This window comes from Aquarana catesbeiana, linkage group LG12, assembly GCF_042186555.1.
Source record: "Aquarana catesbeiana isolate 2022-GZ linkage group LG12, ASM4218655v1, whole genome shotgun sequence".
Classification (NCBI taxonomy): Eukaryota; Metazoa; Chordata; class Amphibia; order Anura; family Ranidae; genus Aquarana; species Aquarana catesbeiana.
The window spans coordinates 102,882,417-102,898,805 of NC_133335.1; the positions used below are offsets into that span (position 1 = coordinate 102,882,417).

General features: G+C 43.5%; 1 protein-coding gene across 5 annotated transcripts in view; it reads right to left on the bottom strand.

Annotated features, from left to right (window-relative positions):
- The window catches only part of MLLT6 (MLLT6, PHD finger containing), a 362,286-nt gene that overhangs the window by 145,351 nt on the left and 200,546 nt on the right, over positions 1-16,389 (bottom strand). For 4 of the 5 annotated variants that reach the window (XM_073608237.1, XM_073608240.1, XM_073608238.1 and 1 more), the window contains 4 exons: positions 10,703-10,832; positions 9,174-9,617; positions 8,799-8,947; positions 6,935-7,040 (listed from right to left, as the gene is read on the bottom strand). In XM_073608237.1, coding sequence (XP_073464338.1) covers positions 6,935-7,040; positions 8,799-8,947; positions 9,174-9,617; positions 10,703-10,832 — 829 coding nt within the window. The remainder of the gene's footprint in view (positions 1-6,934; positions 7,041-8,798; positions 8,948-9,173; positions 9,618-10,702; positions 10,833-16,389) is intronic. The other variant, XM_073608239.1, reaches the window with a different exon arrangement.

Sequence of the window (16,389 nt, forward strand, 5' to 3'; positions counted from 1 at the left end):
TGGCAAATATGTCTGCCGGGGTACTCACTGTGTCCCAGGGGCGTACCTAGAGCATAAGGCGGCCGGGGCAGATCCTATATCTGGCACCCACGTTAAAATGTAAAAACACCCCACTCTGCCCCCTGCAAACCTCTGCATCCTTCAATATCTCTTTGTCACTACTGTGTACCCCCTCTCCACAACTGCACCTCTGGACCCCTTTACATTACACAGCACCGAACCTTTGGACCCTTTTACATTACACAGCACCCTGCACCTCTGGACCCCTATACATTACACAGCACCATGCATCTCTGGACACCCTTACATTACACAGCACCCTGCACCTCTGGACCCCTTTACATTACACAGCACCCTGCACCTCTGGACCCTTTTACATTACACAGCACCCTGGACCCCTTTAAATTATACAGCCCCCCACAGCTCTGGACCCCTGCATGTTGCAAAGACACCCCCAACAGTTCTGGCCCCCCTGCTGGTTACACAGACCCCCCCCAACAGTTCTGGACCCCCTGCATGGTACACAGACCCCACCAGCTCTGTCCCTTCTTACTTTAATCATGCAGAAGGAGAGACAGTGAGCAGCGCTGAACAGAAGGCGGGAACTGCTGGAGTTAATTTTTCATATTAACAAGCTATTGCTTACCCTGCTCCGCTCTGTGAATCCAGCGACTGGCTCTGGATGTCACCCTGGTAGTGGCCCGGGAACCCCCCTGCACACTGTCACAGCTCGCCAGTGGGGTCACTAGGGTTGGTGTCACCCAGTGCGGAAAAACATGGTGTCACCCCCCCTCCACCAACTATAGTCCCCACCTCAATACAGACGCCCCTCTATCAGTACAGACCCCTCTGATCAGTACAGACCCCTCTGATCAGTTCAGACCCCCCTTACCCAAGTACAGCCCCCTCTCATCGGTAAAGACCCCCCTACCTCAGAATAGACACCCCTTTTCAGTACAGACCTCCCCATCAGTACAGTCCCCCCTTCTCTGTACAGACGCCCTTTCAGTACAGACCTCCCTCATTCAGTACATTCCTCACTTCAGTGCAGACTCCCCATTCAGTGCAGACACCCCCCATTCAGTGCAGACACCCCCCATTCAGTACAGACCCCCCCCATTCAGTACAGACCTCCCCCATTCAGTGCAGACCCCCCCCCCATTCAGTACAGTCAGACCCATAACGTACCTCACATCAATGCGGGACATGCACAGCCCGTCCCCTCCCCCTGTGTAGACATAAACAGAGAGGAGGGGGAGGCGGCTACACTCTGCTCGGCTGTGTGAGACAGCCAAAACTGCTCAGAGCCGCTCAGACAGCCCTCGGTGGCAAGAGAAAGGGATCTTTGGTGCAGTGATGTTGCCCTGGGCCCTGCCGATGGGTGTGACCCCTCTGGCGGGTGTCACCCGGGTGCGCCCCCAACCCCACACCTTGCAACGCCATAGCAGCTCGCCTCTCTGTGCTCTAACTTGCCCTGTCACCGCGCCGCTGCCTAAACCCACCCCACAGTCACCGCTTCAGTCGCGGAGGAGGGGTGCCAGCCTGACACCCCCCCAGTGTGTGGCACCTGGGGCGGGCCGTCCCCCCACCCCCCACTTGGTACGCCACTACAGAGGAATCCTCAATGTGTTGCGGGACGAGGCAGTGTATCTTTGGACAGGGTTTTAGAAAAGAGTTTTTGTGCTGTTGCCTTGTATTCTTCCATAGGGATCTGCTGTGGGCAGCATCTTGCCCCACGAGGTCCTGAGACCGGACCTCCTAAATCCGCTTGAACATGTTCAGTAACCGCTCTGAACCCCACCTTGGATCGGCTGGAGCAGGGGGAAGCCTCCAGGATAATGTTACGGGTACTTGACAGAGAGAAAGCAGGAATTGTCCGGCTACATTCGCTGCTCAGACACGCCCCATGTCAAATGCTTTTGCAAAATACAATCCCCATTATGGATTTGAGCTCTCCCATGCTTCTTTGTATACACAGAGCTGAAGAAAGTATTTAATAAATTTGCCTTCTCTTTGTTCCCAGTCACCCACTCCAGATTTTGTAAAGGGCCTACATGCTCAGACCTGACATTTTTACTATTAAAGGAGAAGTATGGGAATCCTGTTTTTTTCCCACATTATACTTACCATCGGTCCGATCTTGCATCTGTCCCCCGCCGTCTCTGTACTAAAAACCGAGCAATCAAAAACCGCCGATGGCTCAGTTCTCTCAGCTCCCCGAGCAGAGAGCTGCTGCCTGTTAATCAGCAGCTTTCCTTCTCTGCTACTTCATGTTCACTGGAGTGCTGAGCTGTGTAGGGGCGGGAAGAGGCCGTCTCTGCGTTTCAGTGGCTCGCTGAGAGGCTGAGACAGGTATCAGTCCAGGCACCTGGCGGATCCAGACTCCCAGAGGTGGCATGACGCGGTGCCTGGACTGATATTGGCGACATCAGCAGAGAGTGGACTTCAGACGGCTCTCTGTTGAAAACGGGTCACAGGAGTGCAAAATAAATTGCACTCCTGTGACCCGTAGGAGAAGCCCAGCCAAACTAGCTCAGGCTGGACTTCTCCTTTAAAATATTTGAAGAACTTTTTGGGGTTTGTCCTACTATCTTTTGCAATCTGTTGTTCGCTTTGAATTTTTGCGTCCTTGATTTTTTTACATATTCTGTTATATTCTTTGTAACATTTAAATGATGATACTGTTCCTTAATTTTTATATTTTTTAAAAGCTCTTTTCTTATTATTTATAGCGTTTTTAAATTTAGCTGTGAGCCACATTTATTTTATTTTTAGCCTTTTAAACTTTTTGCCCATTGGAATATACTTTGCAGTGAGTTCTCATGCAGTCTTTTTGAAGAATTCCCATTTCTGTTCTGTATTCATCGATGCCAATATTCCCTCCCAGTCTAATAGGGCGTACACACGGTCGGACTTTGTTCGGACACTCCGACAACAAAATCCTAGCATTTTTTCCGACGGATCAAACTTGTCTTGCATACACACGGTCACACAAAGTTGTCGGAAAATCCGATCGTTCTGAACGCGGTGACGTAAAACACGTACGTCGGGACTATAAACGGGGCAGTGGCCAATAGCTTTCATCTCTTTATTTATTCTAAGCATGCATGGCACTTTGTCCGTCGGATTTGTGTACACACGATCGGAATTTCATTTCCGACAACGGATTTTGTTGTCGGAAAATTTTATCTCCTGCTCTCCAACTTTGTGTGTCGGAAAATCCGATGGAAAATGTCAGATGGAGCCTACACACGGTCGGAATTCCCGACAACACGCTCCGATCGGACATTTTCCATCGGAAAATCCGACCGTGTGTACGGGGCATTAGTCATGAAGAGCAGCCCTCATCCTTGGAAAATTTGCTCTCTTAAAGTTAAGTGTTTTTATATTTCCCGTATGTGTTTGTTGCTTACAGCTAACATTAAATGAAATTATGCTATGGTCACTGCTACCCAGATGTTCTTTTATATGAATATTGGTAATAAGCTCTGAATTATTTGAGATTACCAGGTCCAGCAGAGCATCATTCCTAGTCGGGGCCTCAATAAACTGGACCATAAAATTGTCTTGTAATAAGTTTACACATTTTTGCCCTTTAACTGTTCCGGCAGTGCCATTACTCTCCAGTCAATTTGCCGGGTAGTTAAAATCCCCCATTATTATCACTGTCCCAGCCATTGCAGCCATTTCCATCTGAGCAAGGAGCTCAGTCTCCACCTCCTCATGAACATTGAGATGTCTATAACAAACTCCAATGATAACCTTTGTAGTAAGCACACCCATGTACACCCATAATGCTTCAGACTCATTACACTCTCCATCAACTAGGTCAACTTTCACACTCACTTTAAGATCACTTCTCACATAGAGACAGACATCCCCCCACCCCCCTCCATTTTACCCTCTCTGGAAGAGAGCATAGCCAGGAATAGTAATATCCCAGTCATGTGAAGAATGAAGCCAAGATCCAGCAATACCAATTAAATGTTAGTTCTCCTCGTGCACCAGAGCTTCCAATGCACCTATTTTACTTGGCAGATTTCTCACGTTGGCGAACAAACACTTTAAGTCAGTGTCACATTTTGCACACTTATGTTGCTTATTTTTTATTTTAATACAAATACTATAGTACCATTTCCAATGGTTGTTTGTAACATGGGAACCTTCATATCACCTGCCATAGTCCTCCTCCCATCTTTCGCCATTCCACCCACCAATATGGGAGGACCCCTGTCTGACCTGCCTGCCCCATTATAATCTAATTCTCCCCCCCTCAATATCTAGTTTAAATACTCCTCTAGCCTCCCCTTAAACCTCACCCAGCACAGCAGACCCCCTTCCATTTAGGTGCAAACCATCTTTAGCATATAGATTATAACCAATAAAAAGTCCAGTGCTTTAAAAACCAAAATCCCTCCTTCTTACACCAGGTCTTCAGCCATGCATTCAGTTCTCTAATATCCCCGTCTTTCCTGTGTTGCGCATGGCACAGGCAATATTTCAGAGAATATCACCTTAGAGGTCCTTCCCTTCAACTTGCAGCCTAGTTCTTTAAATTGGTTCCTAAAGTGGATGTAAACCCTCACATATACCCAGTGAAGTGAACAGCCTCAGATGATACACAGGGATGAAACAAATCTCCCTGCATAGGTTTTACATGTATATCTGCTGTCTTCAATTTGCTATATTCTTTAGAATTCTTACATTGGGCAAGAATTTTCACTTCCTTGTTCAGCAGTAGAAGTGTCATTCTGACATACTCTGTGACACAGGTGATTGGAGGGAAGGCACCCCCCCTTCCACATTGGCAGAAGAAGGAAAATGCTTTCTGAGCTGTGCTTTTACAAATCAAGCTATATGCTAATTCATAGCAACCTCCCACCACACACATTCCAATCAACACTTCTTTTATCTCCTGTCTCTGAGAACTTGTCAGAAGTTATCATGCTGATAACAGAAGAACAGAGCAGCACAAACACACGGGACTGAGGGCTTTGAAGAGAGATAAGAGAACACTGCAGATATATGTGCCCAGCTCAAATTTCATGAATCGGGTTTACATTCACTTTAAGGAGCCTCATCCTTCTATATATTCTGGTGTTACTAGGTTAACATCCATATGCTGGGACTGAGGAGTTTACACTAATTTTTTGGGCTAAGTTGTCAATGCACATACATTGCAGACTAGTCACTGACAGTTTAATGCACATACAGTACTATTCTAGTGTAAAAAATTGCTGGAGAGCTTTGTGTTCGGACTGGCATGGATCTCTTTCTCTCTCACACACGTTCCTGCACTACAGCCTCTCACAGATAAACTACCCCGCTCATCTTTGTTAACACAATTACTTAACCACTTGCCTACGGGCACTTAAACTCCCCTCCTGCCCAGACCAATTTTCAGCTTTCAGCGCTGTCACACTTTGAATGACAATTGCACGGTCATACAACACTGTACCCAAATGAAATTTTTATAATTTGTATTCCCACAAATAGAGCTTTCTTTTGGTGGTATTTAATCACCTCTGGGTTTTTTAATTTTTGTTAAAAAAATGAAAAAAGACCAAAAATTTTGAAAAAAAATACAAAACAGTTTTACATTTTGTTATAAAATTTTGCAAACAGGTAATTTTTCTCCATCATTGATGTACGCTGATGAGGCTGCACTGATGGGCACCGATAGGCTGCATTGATAACTGGCACTGGTGGGCAATGAGAGCGGCACTGGTGGGCACTGAGAGGTGGCACTGATGGGCAGCACTGAAGGGCATTGATAGGTGGCAATGAAGGGCACTAATAGTTGGCACTGATAGGGGGCAGTGATGGGCACTGATGGGTGGCAGTGATGGGCACTGGTAGGTGAAACTGATAGGCAGCACTGCCAGGTGGCACTGATGAGGCATTGATTGGCACCACTGGTGGGCACTGATAGGTGGCACTGAGAGGTTCCACTGAAGGGCACTAATAGGGGGCAGTGATGGGCACTGGTAGGTGAAACTGATAGGCAGCACTGCTAGGTGGCACTGATGAGGCATTGATTGGCACCACTGGTGGGCATTGATAGGTGGCACTGATATACACTGGTAGGCACTGATTGGTTGCACTGGTATGCACTGTGGGCACTGGCAGGTGGCACTGGAAGGCAGCACTGGTGGGGAAAGATGAGGTGCCTGTATCTCTTCCTCTTCTGGGCCATGTCTCTTACACAGAAGCCGATGACAGGATTTTTTTTCTTCTGGCGCTGTCAGCGTGAGGAGAAAAAAAAATGATTACCGATCTTCTGTTTACTATGCGATCAGCTGTCATTGGCTGACAGCTGATCATGTGGTAAGGGGCCGGGATCGCCCCCTTACTCCAGCCTCATTGACTTGTGATCACAGCGCGCGCCCTGCAGGGGGCGCACGGGGAGCGTGCAAAGGAGAGGACGTCTTTTGACGGCCTCCCGGCAATGTAGGTCTGCACTGTAGCAGTCATTCGGCTATAGCACGGGTGGGAAGCGGTTAAACTGGCTTTCTATGTGTCTGGACTCAGAAAGCAATGGGAAGGACTGTTGGATATAGAATTTGTGTGCTAGGAGTGTGCGTACTATGCAGTGAGGGGGGAGTCTCTGGTGGAGAAAATGAATATTGTGTGTAGGCTACAGTGGAAAAACAATGGGATTGGTTTACTAAAGGCAAATCCACTGTGCACTGCAACTGCACTTGGAAGTGCAGTCGCTGTAGATCTGAGATGAAGGGAAGCTCTGCTGGTTTCCATCATCCAATCACGTGCAAGCAAAAATGCTGTTTTTTATTTTCCTTGGATGCCCCCCTCAGATCTACAGTGAAAACTGGGGGGCAGAATCCGCTAGTAACAAAACAAAGTAAAAAAGGCAACCTATGCATTATATTATTAGGATACAATTATAAATTAAAATGAAGTATTTTATAGTTACCTGTCCTATTGCTTTCAGCTTGGCTCAGGAGTGTGGGCATTGATAGAGGACTTCCAAAAATGTGAGATGAAGGGATACTAAATGTGGAGCCAGCCAATGAGAAAACCTATACAAGATACAGGCAGACAATAAACTTAAAAAGAAAGAAGAAACTTAAAAGTCACTATCATTAAAATGTGACTCGGGATCTGCACAAAATAATTTGGATGAGCATTTAAACAGGCTCCCTAGGCAAAAGATATACAGTACTAATAGATTACAGAGACTGAAGTAAAGTAAACTACACAGGGGTGCTAAACAGAATATGTGACTACAGTGCAAACATTCAGGGAGTATCTCTAAAACAAATCTGCATAGCAATTCCCCCAGTGAAAGTGCATGTACATTAGTTTTGAGGAAATGGAGCAAAAAAAATTATATTATACTATATGTTTTTATTTTATTTAAAACGTGGTATTTTCTGTTTTCTGTCAAGCATAGGAAGTGGCGTAATAACATATGATTTTTGCAGAGAATAAATGTACATCCACTTTCACTGGGTGAATTGCTATGCAAATATTTTATAAATACGCCCCATAGTGATGCCTGTACATACCTTTAGATACCCTTTCCAGCTTCCTAGGTGACTCAAATCCTAGGAACCTGTAACATGAAAATTTCAGCAATTCCTACAGTGTTGGCAGTTTGCCCTCTTCTGCATTTCTACTAATCAGCAAGGCTGCTAACTGGTTAGCAATGCGTAGAAGGGGGCAGGAGGCAGGGAAGCTATTGACACTAACAGGAAGTGCTGAAATTTGCATGGTACAGAACCTCAGAATTTAAACTGCCAGATAGGGCATCTGAAAGTATTTATGCCTTGCCTGTTCAGTACCAGTGTGTCACCAGGGCGATTGAAAATACCCATGGAACATGCTCTTTTAAAGCAAAACCAGAATCAATAAAAGCAACTTCAAGCAAACCAATAAACATAGCATGAACTTCTGCCCTTTAACCACCTTACATTATGATAAACATGGGAAAAAAGAATTCTAGCAGTAATTTAAAAAAAAATGTGTTTCTATGTATAAATTTTGTAATTGGCTATTCCCATTGGCACACTGGCAAATCATTCATGTTTGTTTTCTGTGCTTCAGGGGAGTTATTGCTAAACCAAGGTCAATTAGTTCAGTGTTCAGTTTGTCTCAATACAATACATCATGTAGCCTAATTACTTTAATCAAGAATCAAAAAATAATATATGGCAGCTTACCAGTCCATAGGTGTGGTGGCTGCATTTGTTTTCAGCAAGAACAGAAATACCTACTGATCTTGTCAGAAATGCAGTGTAGCTTCCTGTGAACTTTACTGAAAGCCCAAACAATTGTATCTTTTATTCAAGCTATCTCCTGTAAACTACAACATGGGTGACAACCATGGCTCCCTGCAAGAGTCAGTAAGCCTAGCCACCCTACGGACAAGGTATGTTATTTGTTGGATTGACAGATGAAAGTAAAGGGGAAAAAAAGCCTAGAAAAAATTAATAATGCAGTCACCATATCGACGGGCTGATAAAAGCAACATTAGCCTAGCATAGCTTTCTTTAGGTATCACCTTTTCCTTGTCAAATGAACATAGGAAAAGAGCACACTCTAAACACACTAAAAAATAAATAAAAAAGGCACATGCAGTTTTTTCCCTCATGTTCATGTGACATATAAATTTACAAATTTTTAATAAAGTAATGTAGAGCGCATTATCTAATTGCAAAGTGCCTAAACCCACATCAGAATTCTGAGAATTCCAAGTGTGCACTTTTTACACAGAAATTACACTCTTGCAGTCAAATGCATTTTGACTAGTGTCCATTACCACACTAATTTCTGACCTGTGTGGTAGAGGCTGTGGAAGAAGGGGTTATGGAGCAAGCTCTGCTGTATGGAGGAAGGGAGGTCTGATGAGACATGATACTGGATGGGAGTGGGGTGCTGCACGCCGTCCTTACAGAGATGGGGTCCTTATTACTGGTATAGATACCTGAAAGGAGAAAGTCACATAATACCAGTGCATAAAAGAAAAGTGAAAAAACAACATAACTACACTGGCCTAATAATCCCATTACGAGCTGGAACAAATGAATCTGAAGCAATGGTTATTTACAAAAACTAAGTCGGTATGTATTCATCATCAGCATGCTCCAAAAGGGGCCACATGGATGGAAAAAATAAATATATACACCCAAGCATTAGTATCATTACTTTACCTGAGGATAGCAGGGATGACTCCATGCTGACACTATGAAGAGTAGATTGATGTGGGTAATGCCGTGGAGGAAGAGGCAACGTGGAGGAGGACATGCTATGTGGTGGGTTGTTCTTACTCCCCCGGGGTCTTCCAGGACCATGCCTGCTTTTCTGGCTGCCTTTATGTTTCTTTTCTCGCGGGGGCTCAGTACCATCTCTGCTCCACTTCTGTTGTCTAGCTTCCCCAGAGGAAGTGTCCCATGGTCGGGCATGTGTTAAGGATTCACTAGAGAAGCGCATGATGGAACCAAAGCTGGAGAAGGTGAGTTCTGGAGGAGATGATGGTGTTGGCCTGGAGGATCTCCCTGTGTCTTCATCATCTTCTTCTTCATCCTCCTCCTCTTCCTCCTCCTGTTCTTCCAACTTGGGGAAAGTGACCAAATCAGGAGGAGAGGAAACACTACCTGCAGTGGGAAATCTAGTGAGAGAAGACTACTTCTACCCACAACAAGTGAAGGTGGAACATTTACAAATGTCTGAGACAGTCACTGCACCTAATCTGATATTTCAGGTATTTGTGGATGCTGACGGGGTTATCACCCACTGTTTTTTCTTATCTTTTGGAAACTCCAGTGAGGAGATCTCCCTGCCAGAGTTCTGAAATATAAGAAGCTGGTGGGTGTTGGTTTAGGGGGACAGACCCTGCAAACATCTCTTCAGTTCAATATTTTCATAATCAACTATACAAAAAAGTACAGATTTATGACATTGGCCATACAGTATATGACCAATACCTGTAAAGCTTGCAACACTTGGGCAATGCATGGGTTAACTTCAGAGTAATCATCTGCTTTGGAAGTGCTCAGAAAGAGAAAAGAAGAAAAAGGGAATCATCCCCTTATAGTATATGTATGTGCCAAATGCTAGTATCTGTCAACTCTGGGAGTCAAATTGCAGTGGGTAAAGGTAGTGGTCATCTAGAACAGCAATTAAAGGGGTTGTAAAGTCTATGCATTAAGGTGAAAAACCTACTGTGCTGCAGCTGTCCCCAGAGCCCCCCTCCCTTTTTCTTACCTGAACCTGATCGTTCCAGCGATGTGCACGAGCCCAGCGTCTCCAGCCACTGTCTCGGATCCTCACTGGATAGATTGATAGCAGCAGGAGCCAATGCTGGGGGCGGGGCCAAGTCCTGCTGTCTGTGTCAAAGAACGCAGCAGCGGGACTCGTGAATGCGCCCGCACGGATGCACCCAGGGAAATCGGCTCTCCATGGGGGCACCTGATGAAGAGGAGGAGCCAGGAGCGCTGCCGGGGCACCCCAGAAAAGGAGGATCGGGGCTGCTCTGTGCAAAACCCTTGCACAGAGCAGGTAAGTATAACCTGTTAGTGTTTTTTAGAAAAACAAAAAACCTTTACAATCACTTTAACTAAAAAATACAACAGAAAGAACAGTGACATGCAGGCACAGATTTACAAGATATGTCTTTTGGGGCTTTTTATAAGAAAAAACAGGAATAACAAATAACAGAGAAATATTTGTGATAAAATACCTGTAGAAGATGCACCGCTGGCTCCTGAGGCATTTTTTCCACTTCCGGTTTTGCGACCCCTGTGTCCATATGGTTTCTTGCCTTTTAACTCTGACCTTGTGATCTCCAGACTGTCAGCACTACTTTCATGCTGTATGGAATCAGAACACTACACTTTAAAAAAATCCAGTCATGACTGGGCAAAGAATATGATACGAATATTCAGTCTTAAAAGGGAGTATACAGTGATTTTGTATACAATTTTGTAATTGTGGTAATAAAATATATTTTTTCTGTCAGGCAGGTAAAAAACAATGGATTTTTGTACTTACTGTAAAATTAATTTCTTGAAGTTCATTAGGGGACATAGGATTCAGTTGTTCAGATACAGTTGGGTTGTATTGCTGACTTCAGGTGAAACTGGACAATGGCAAACAAGAAACCAATGGCTAACCAGAAATAACCCTTCCTGCTCCCATAATGCTTTGGTTTTGTAGAAAAGCAGTACTAGGAGTAGATCCCAAACATAGATGGGTGGAACCTGTAATCCTTAATGAAATGTAGGAAACCCATTTCACAGTACACGCAAAAATCCTGTCTTGCTAAACCAATTATATTAAATAAACAAGTGTAAAACTTCATACACAATATAAATATTATAAAGTGTAAATAATGTACTAATAATAACTCCACAACACAGTGTACCAAATAATATAAACCGTGTCCTGAAAAAAATGTGTATGATCAATTAGGTGAATAAGTGATCCATAAAAACAATAAATAATGTGATAAATATGTAAAGTCCTTTAGATAAACAACCAAAAATGTGAAAAGTCCAAGAAATGGTGATAAACAAATAGTGATATATATATATATATATATTCATATTCATATATATATTCCTTTTGACGTTAATCCGTGACGTGATATAATGAAGATCTTCAATAGATTAATCTTCCACCACACCTCTGTGACTGTGATTCCACTCCCCTTAGGCGGACAAACTCACCAGCTCCTATTGCCTCACACTCTCGTGTTTGGCTGAATGGCTTTAACCAACACAGAAAGGGGGTAAAATAATGACCTCCGGTGGTCCAACGTATAGCATCCAGAGTTTTCAACAAAAGTGCTCTCTCCACATGTAAAAAAGAAGTGATCCAACAGTGTAGTACCGTAATGAAATTTATTTAAAATAACACTCTCTTCCACCATTAAACTCACATCTTAAAAAATCACATCAGGCAGAGAAACACAGCACAGCAGATTGTCACAACAAAAAACTCCAAACGAAAGAACCAGCGTATGGTGGTCACGGTGGACCCAAGGAGTGCACTCTTTGATGACAGTCTCACCCGTCCCTTGGAACCGCTTCCCCACTTCCTAGTATGGCGATCTCCATCGCAGCGTACTATGTTACACGTTTTCGATTGCCGTACAGCCACGCCACGAAAATCATGGGATTGGCTGTACGGCTAGGCAATCTCTCCTTTATACCCTCCGCTCTCATTACGAGCGGACATATTTTCACTGCGCTTGCGCACTCCCTGTGTCCCCGCTCGCATCATACGCAAGTGTTACATTGCAGCAAAGCGTTAGACACAGACATAAATACTGTTTACAATATAAGTGAAAAATACATGTTTATGTGAGCACGATAATTTATCACATGCTAAGGGTATATCCCGCAACAAGAATAAAAACGGGCATATAATCCCTATCTGGTAAAGTAAAATGAATTAAAACTGAGTGATATCACACTCGCTAAATGAATGGTTGGACATATACATACCCCTAAAAGAAAGCTGGCAAATCCCAAAGTGGAATTGCTTCACCAGCCCAATAGTTACAATTAAAAAATAAAAATAAAAAATATAAAATATTGAAACTGAAAGTAAAAATAAACAGATTTTTTTTAAAAACCTAAATGATAGCCTATCTTGAACTATAAGGGGGTGTGACCAATGACGTGCCACTGGGAGTCCAATAAGTAACAGCACCCCCATAGTGCTCTCACCCCCTTCTTTCACTGGAAACCAACACACCTCCATCAAAACAGGGAATGAGATCCCCCCCAGATCAAAACGCACAACAGTGCAACAATCCTGGAACATCCCACTTCCAATCCCCAAACAAAAAAGGCCACTGGAAGGGCACCACTAAGCAGACCCCCAATCCACACACGGGGAAGGAGGGGGTCAATAATTGTTAATGAAGTGATTGAGGTCCAATTCTATGTTTAAGCCTCTAGGAAAAAGACATTTTAAAAGGAAAATCCATCGAGTTTCCCGTTGGGATAAGTCCCTCACCCGGTTTGAACCCCTCCAGGTCGGATATACAATGTCAATCCCACAAAACTGGAGTAAACTGGGATCCTGATCATGTTTTTCTTTAAAATGGAGGGACACACTGTGGTATTTACATCCATTTTTAATATTGGTAATATGTTTGGATATGCGCACCTTTAGAAGTCTTTTAGTGCGCCCCACGTAAAATAAGCTGCAGGGGCACCACATAAGATACACCACATACGATGAGTTACAAGTAATGAAATCTCTTATTTCAAAGGATTCATTTTCTTAATTGGTAATGCTCTTCATACCCCTATTACTTGTCCTCACCATTCTGCAGCATACACACTTCCTGCATGGGAAAAATCGATTTAGATCTATTTTTATTGAGGGACGACCAGGTGGATCAAGAATCTTTTTCACCACCCTGTCTTCGAAGCTAGGGGCTCTTCTATAAATAAATTTAGGGTGTTCTGGTAAGACTTCACTCAAATGCCAATCTCTACAAAGAATATACCAATATTTGTTAAAAAATCCTCTCTATTTCCCTATATTGACAATGGAAACTTGATATGAACCCCCACTGGTGTTGTTCGTTAGAGCTGACACTTTCTTTTTTCTTCAAGTATTCTTCCCATGGGATATTAGCCACTTGTTCTATAACCTCATTTAAGGAATTTTCCTGGTACCCCTTTTGCAGGAATCTCTCCTTCAATATATTAGCCTGTGAGAAATAATGTTCCTGTTCAGTACAATTCCGACGGACTCTCAGCATCTGTCCCTTAGGGATGTTCTTGATCCAAACAGGGTGATGACCACTCCTGATGGATAAGAAGCTGTTTCGATCCGTTGGTTTGAAGTCACGGATTAGTGTCAAAAGGAATATATCACTATTTGTTTATCACAATTTCTTGGACTTTTCATTATTTATCACATTATTTATTGTTTTTATGGATCACTTATTCACATAATTGATCATACACATTTCTTTCAGGACACGGTTTATATTATTTGGTACACTGTGTTGTGGAGTTATTATTAGTACAATATTTACACTTTATAATATTTATATTGTGTATGCAGTTTTCCACTTGTTTATTTAATATAATTGGTTTAGCGCTGCTATTTGGTTTCACTATTGGTAGGGGCTAGTTTCATGGTAAATCAAATTTTTGTTTACATATTCACATACATTAAAGTGGCTGCTCAATTGAGGCTTTATTTCCATTAGCGCAGCGTTTGGAGTACAGGAGTGGGCGGATTTCCTATATACCATGTTTTTTAACAAAAATCCTGTCTTCTTTCTCATTAATTAAAGAAGACCAGATTCAGTCATTCAGCTACAACTGGTCCAACTAAGAGGTGGGCAACAGAAACAAAACACCAACGGACCCATATTACAAAAGAGTAAAACCTGGGGCAGCCTGCAGTTCAAAGAACCCCCAGAAGCAACTTAAAGTGGCTGTAAAGCTCAGACACGAAATAGGAACAAAGCATATCTCTCTACAGTGTGCACGTGTCTCAATTAAAAGCACTAAGTGTCTTTTCCCTCTACTGTTTTGTTCCTCTGCTATCAGCATGTATCCCTTCTGACATGCTTTCCTGACACCAAGAGAAAAAAGGTGAGGGGGGGAGCTCCAACTGATTGATTGCCTCAGCTCTGTTCCTGTGTGCTGTCAGAAGGGGGAGGGGAGAAGGGGGAGGGGAGAAGGGGGAGGGGAGGGGAGAAGGGGGAGGGGAGGGGAGAAGGGGGAGGGGAGGGGGGGTTCTTTCCCTTCAATCAGCTCTCAGAACTCCTCACTGAGCTGTGCAGGATGTAACTTCAACTCATTGCCCCCTGTTTTTTATCAGCTCAAATAAGCTTTATAAATTAAACGGATGTAGAGAAGAGAAGACTTCAGATAAACAAACTTATGTTCTTATGTTGGAGGATTTTTTTCATCTCTGTGTATCGCCTGAGACCAATTACTTCACTGGGTATATGTAAGGGTTTACTACTTTAACCCTTTCGCTGCACACATGCTTAAAAAAATAATTTTAGCCCTAAAGACTATATAAAACCCCCAAAACATTATATATTTTCTGAAAACAGACACCCCAGAGAATAAAATAGTCATAGTTACAATTTTTGATGTCACACAATATTGCCGCAAACATCTAGAAAACGTAAAAACATAATTTTTTGGGTAAAATATAAAAGATGTGGTTGTGCCGAGTAAATAGATACCAAACATGTCAAATTTAAAATTTGCCTGCGACCATGAAATGATGACAAACTTCAGTACCCTATATTTTCCATAGGCAACATTTTAAAAGCTCCCTATTGGTCATTCGTTTAGCATTACAGAGGAGGTCTGGTGCTCGAAATATTGCTCCCACTCCGGTGTGCACAGGGGTATGTAACGCAATAGATATTTTCATGCGTAGGCAACCCCCGACACGTGCGGTGGGGCACGGTTACTGGAGAAGTGTGGAAGCGGTGGCAGTGCAAAGTCTTTTGTGACACATATGTTACATATAGCAGCACACCGTGAAGTGAGAGGAATATTTCTACATCCACACATTTCCAGGTGGAAGGATTCTGGCGGCTGCACTGCCCCCCCCCCCCCCGCCACCCTCCGGAGCTTCTCCTGGCTCGCCCCTGCCATCGGCGAACCAAAGAAGGAACCGACCGGCCTCGGATGCTGACCATAGAAATTTTCGGTGGGCCAGATGGTACCCGGAGTCTCTATGATGGTTCAGAGGCCGGACGCGATGTTATGACGTCACGCCCGGCCTCTGTATTTGAAAAAATGCCGCCGCCTCGGCTGGAAAGCCAGGATCGTTTATTTTTTTATTTATTTCAGGCTTCCCAGCCTAGAGGTGCGATCTGGGGAATTATTGACCACAGATCTCACTGTTAAGAGGACCTGCCAAGCACTATTCCTATTACAAGGGATGTTTACATTCCTTGTAATAGGAATACTTGATTTGATTGTAGCCGTATTAGTGCAATTGTGACAGAGAAAATTGAGTACTGTCCGTGATACTTTTTTTATTTGCACTAACATACAATTTTTCAGGACAAGCTTTCGGGGTATGTCCCCTTCTTCAAGGTCCAAGCAGTACTCAACTGGAGTAAACTGGGATGTACTGCTTGGACCTTGAAGAAGAGGACCTTCCCCCGAAAGCTTGTCCTGAAAAATTGTATGTTAGTGCAAATAAAAAAAGTATCACGGACAGTACTCAATTTTCTTTGTAATAGGAATAAAAGCGATCAAAAAAAATGTAAAAAGAAAGTGTCAAACAAGAAAAATAAAAGTAAAATTAACAATATTTTTTTTTTTTAAAGCGCCCCTGTCCCCACGTGCTCGCTCGCAGAAGCGAAAACATACGTCTTGCCCACATATGTAAACAGCATTCAAACCACGCATGTGAGGT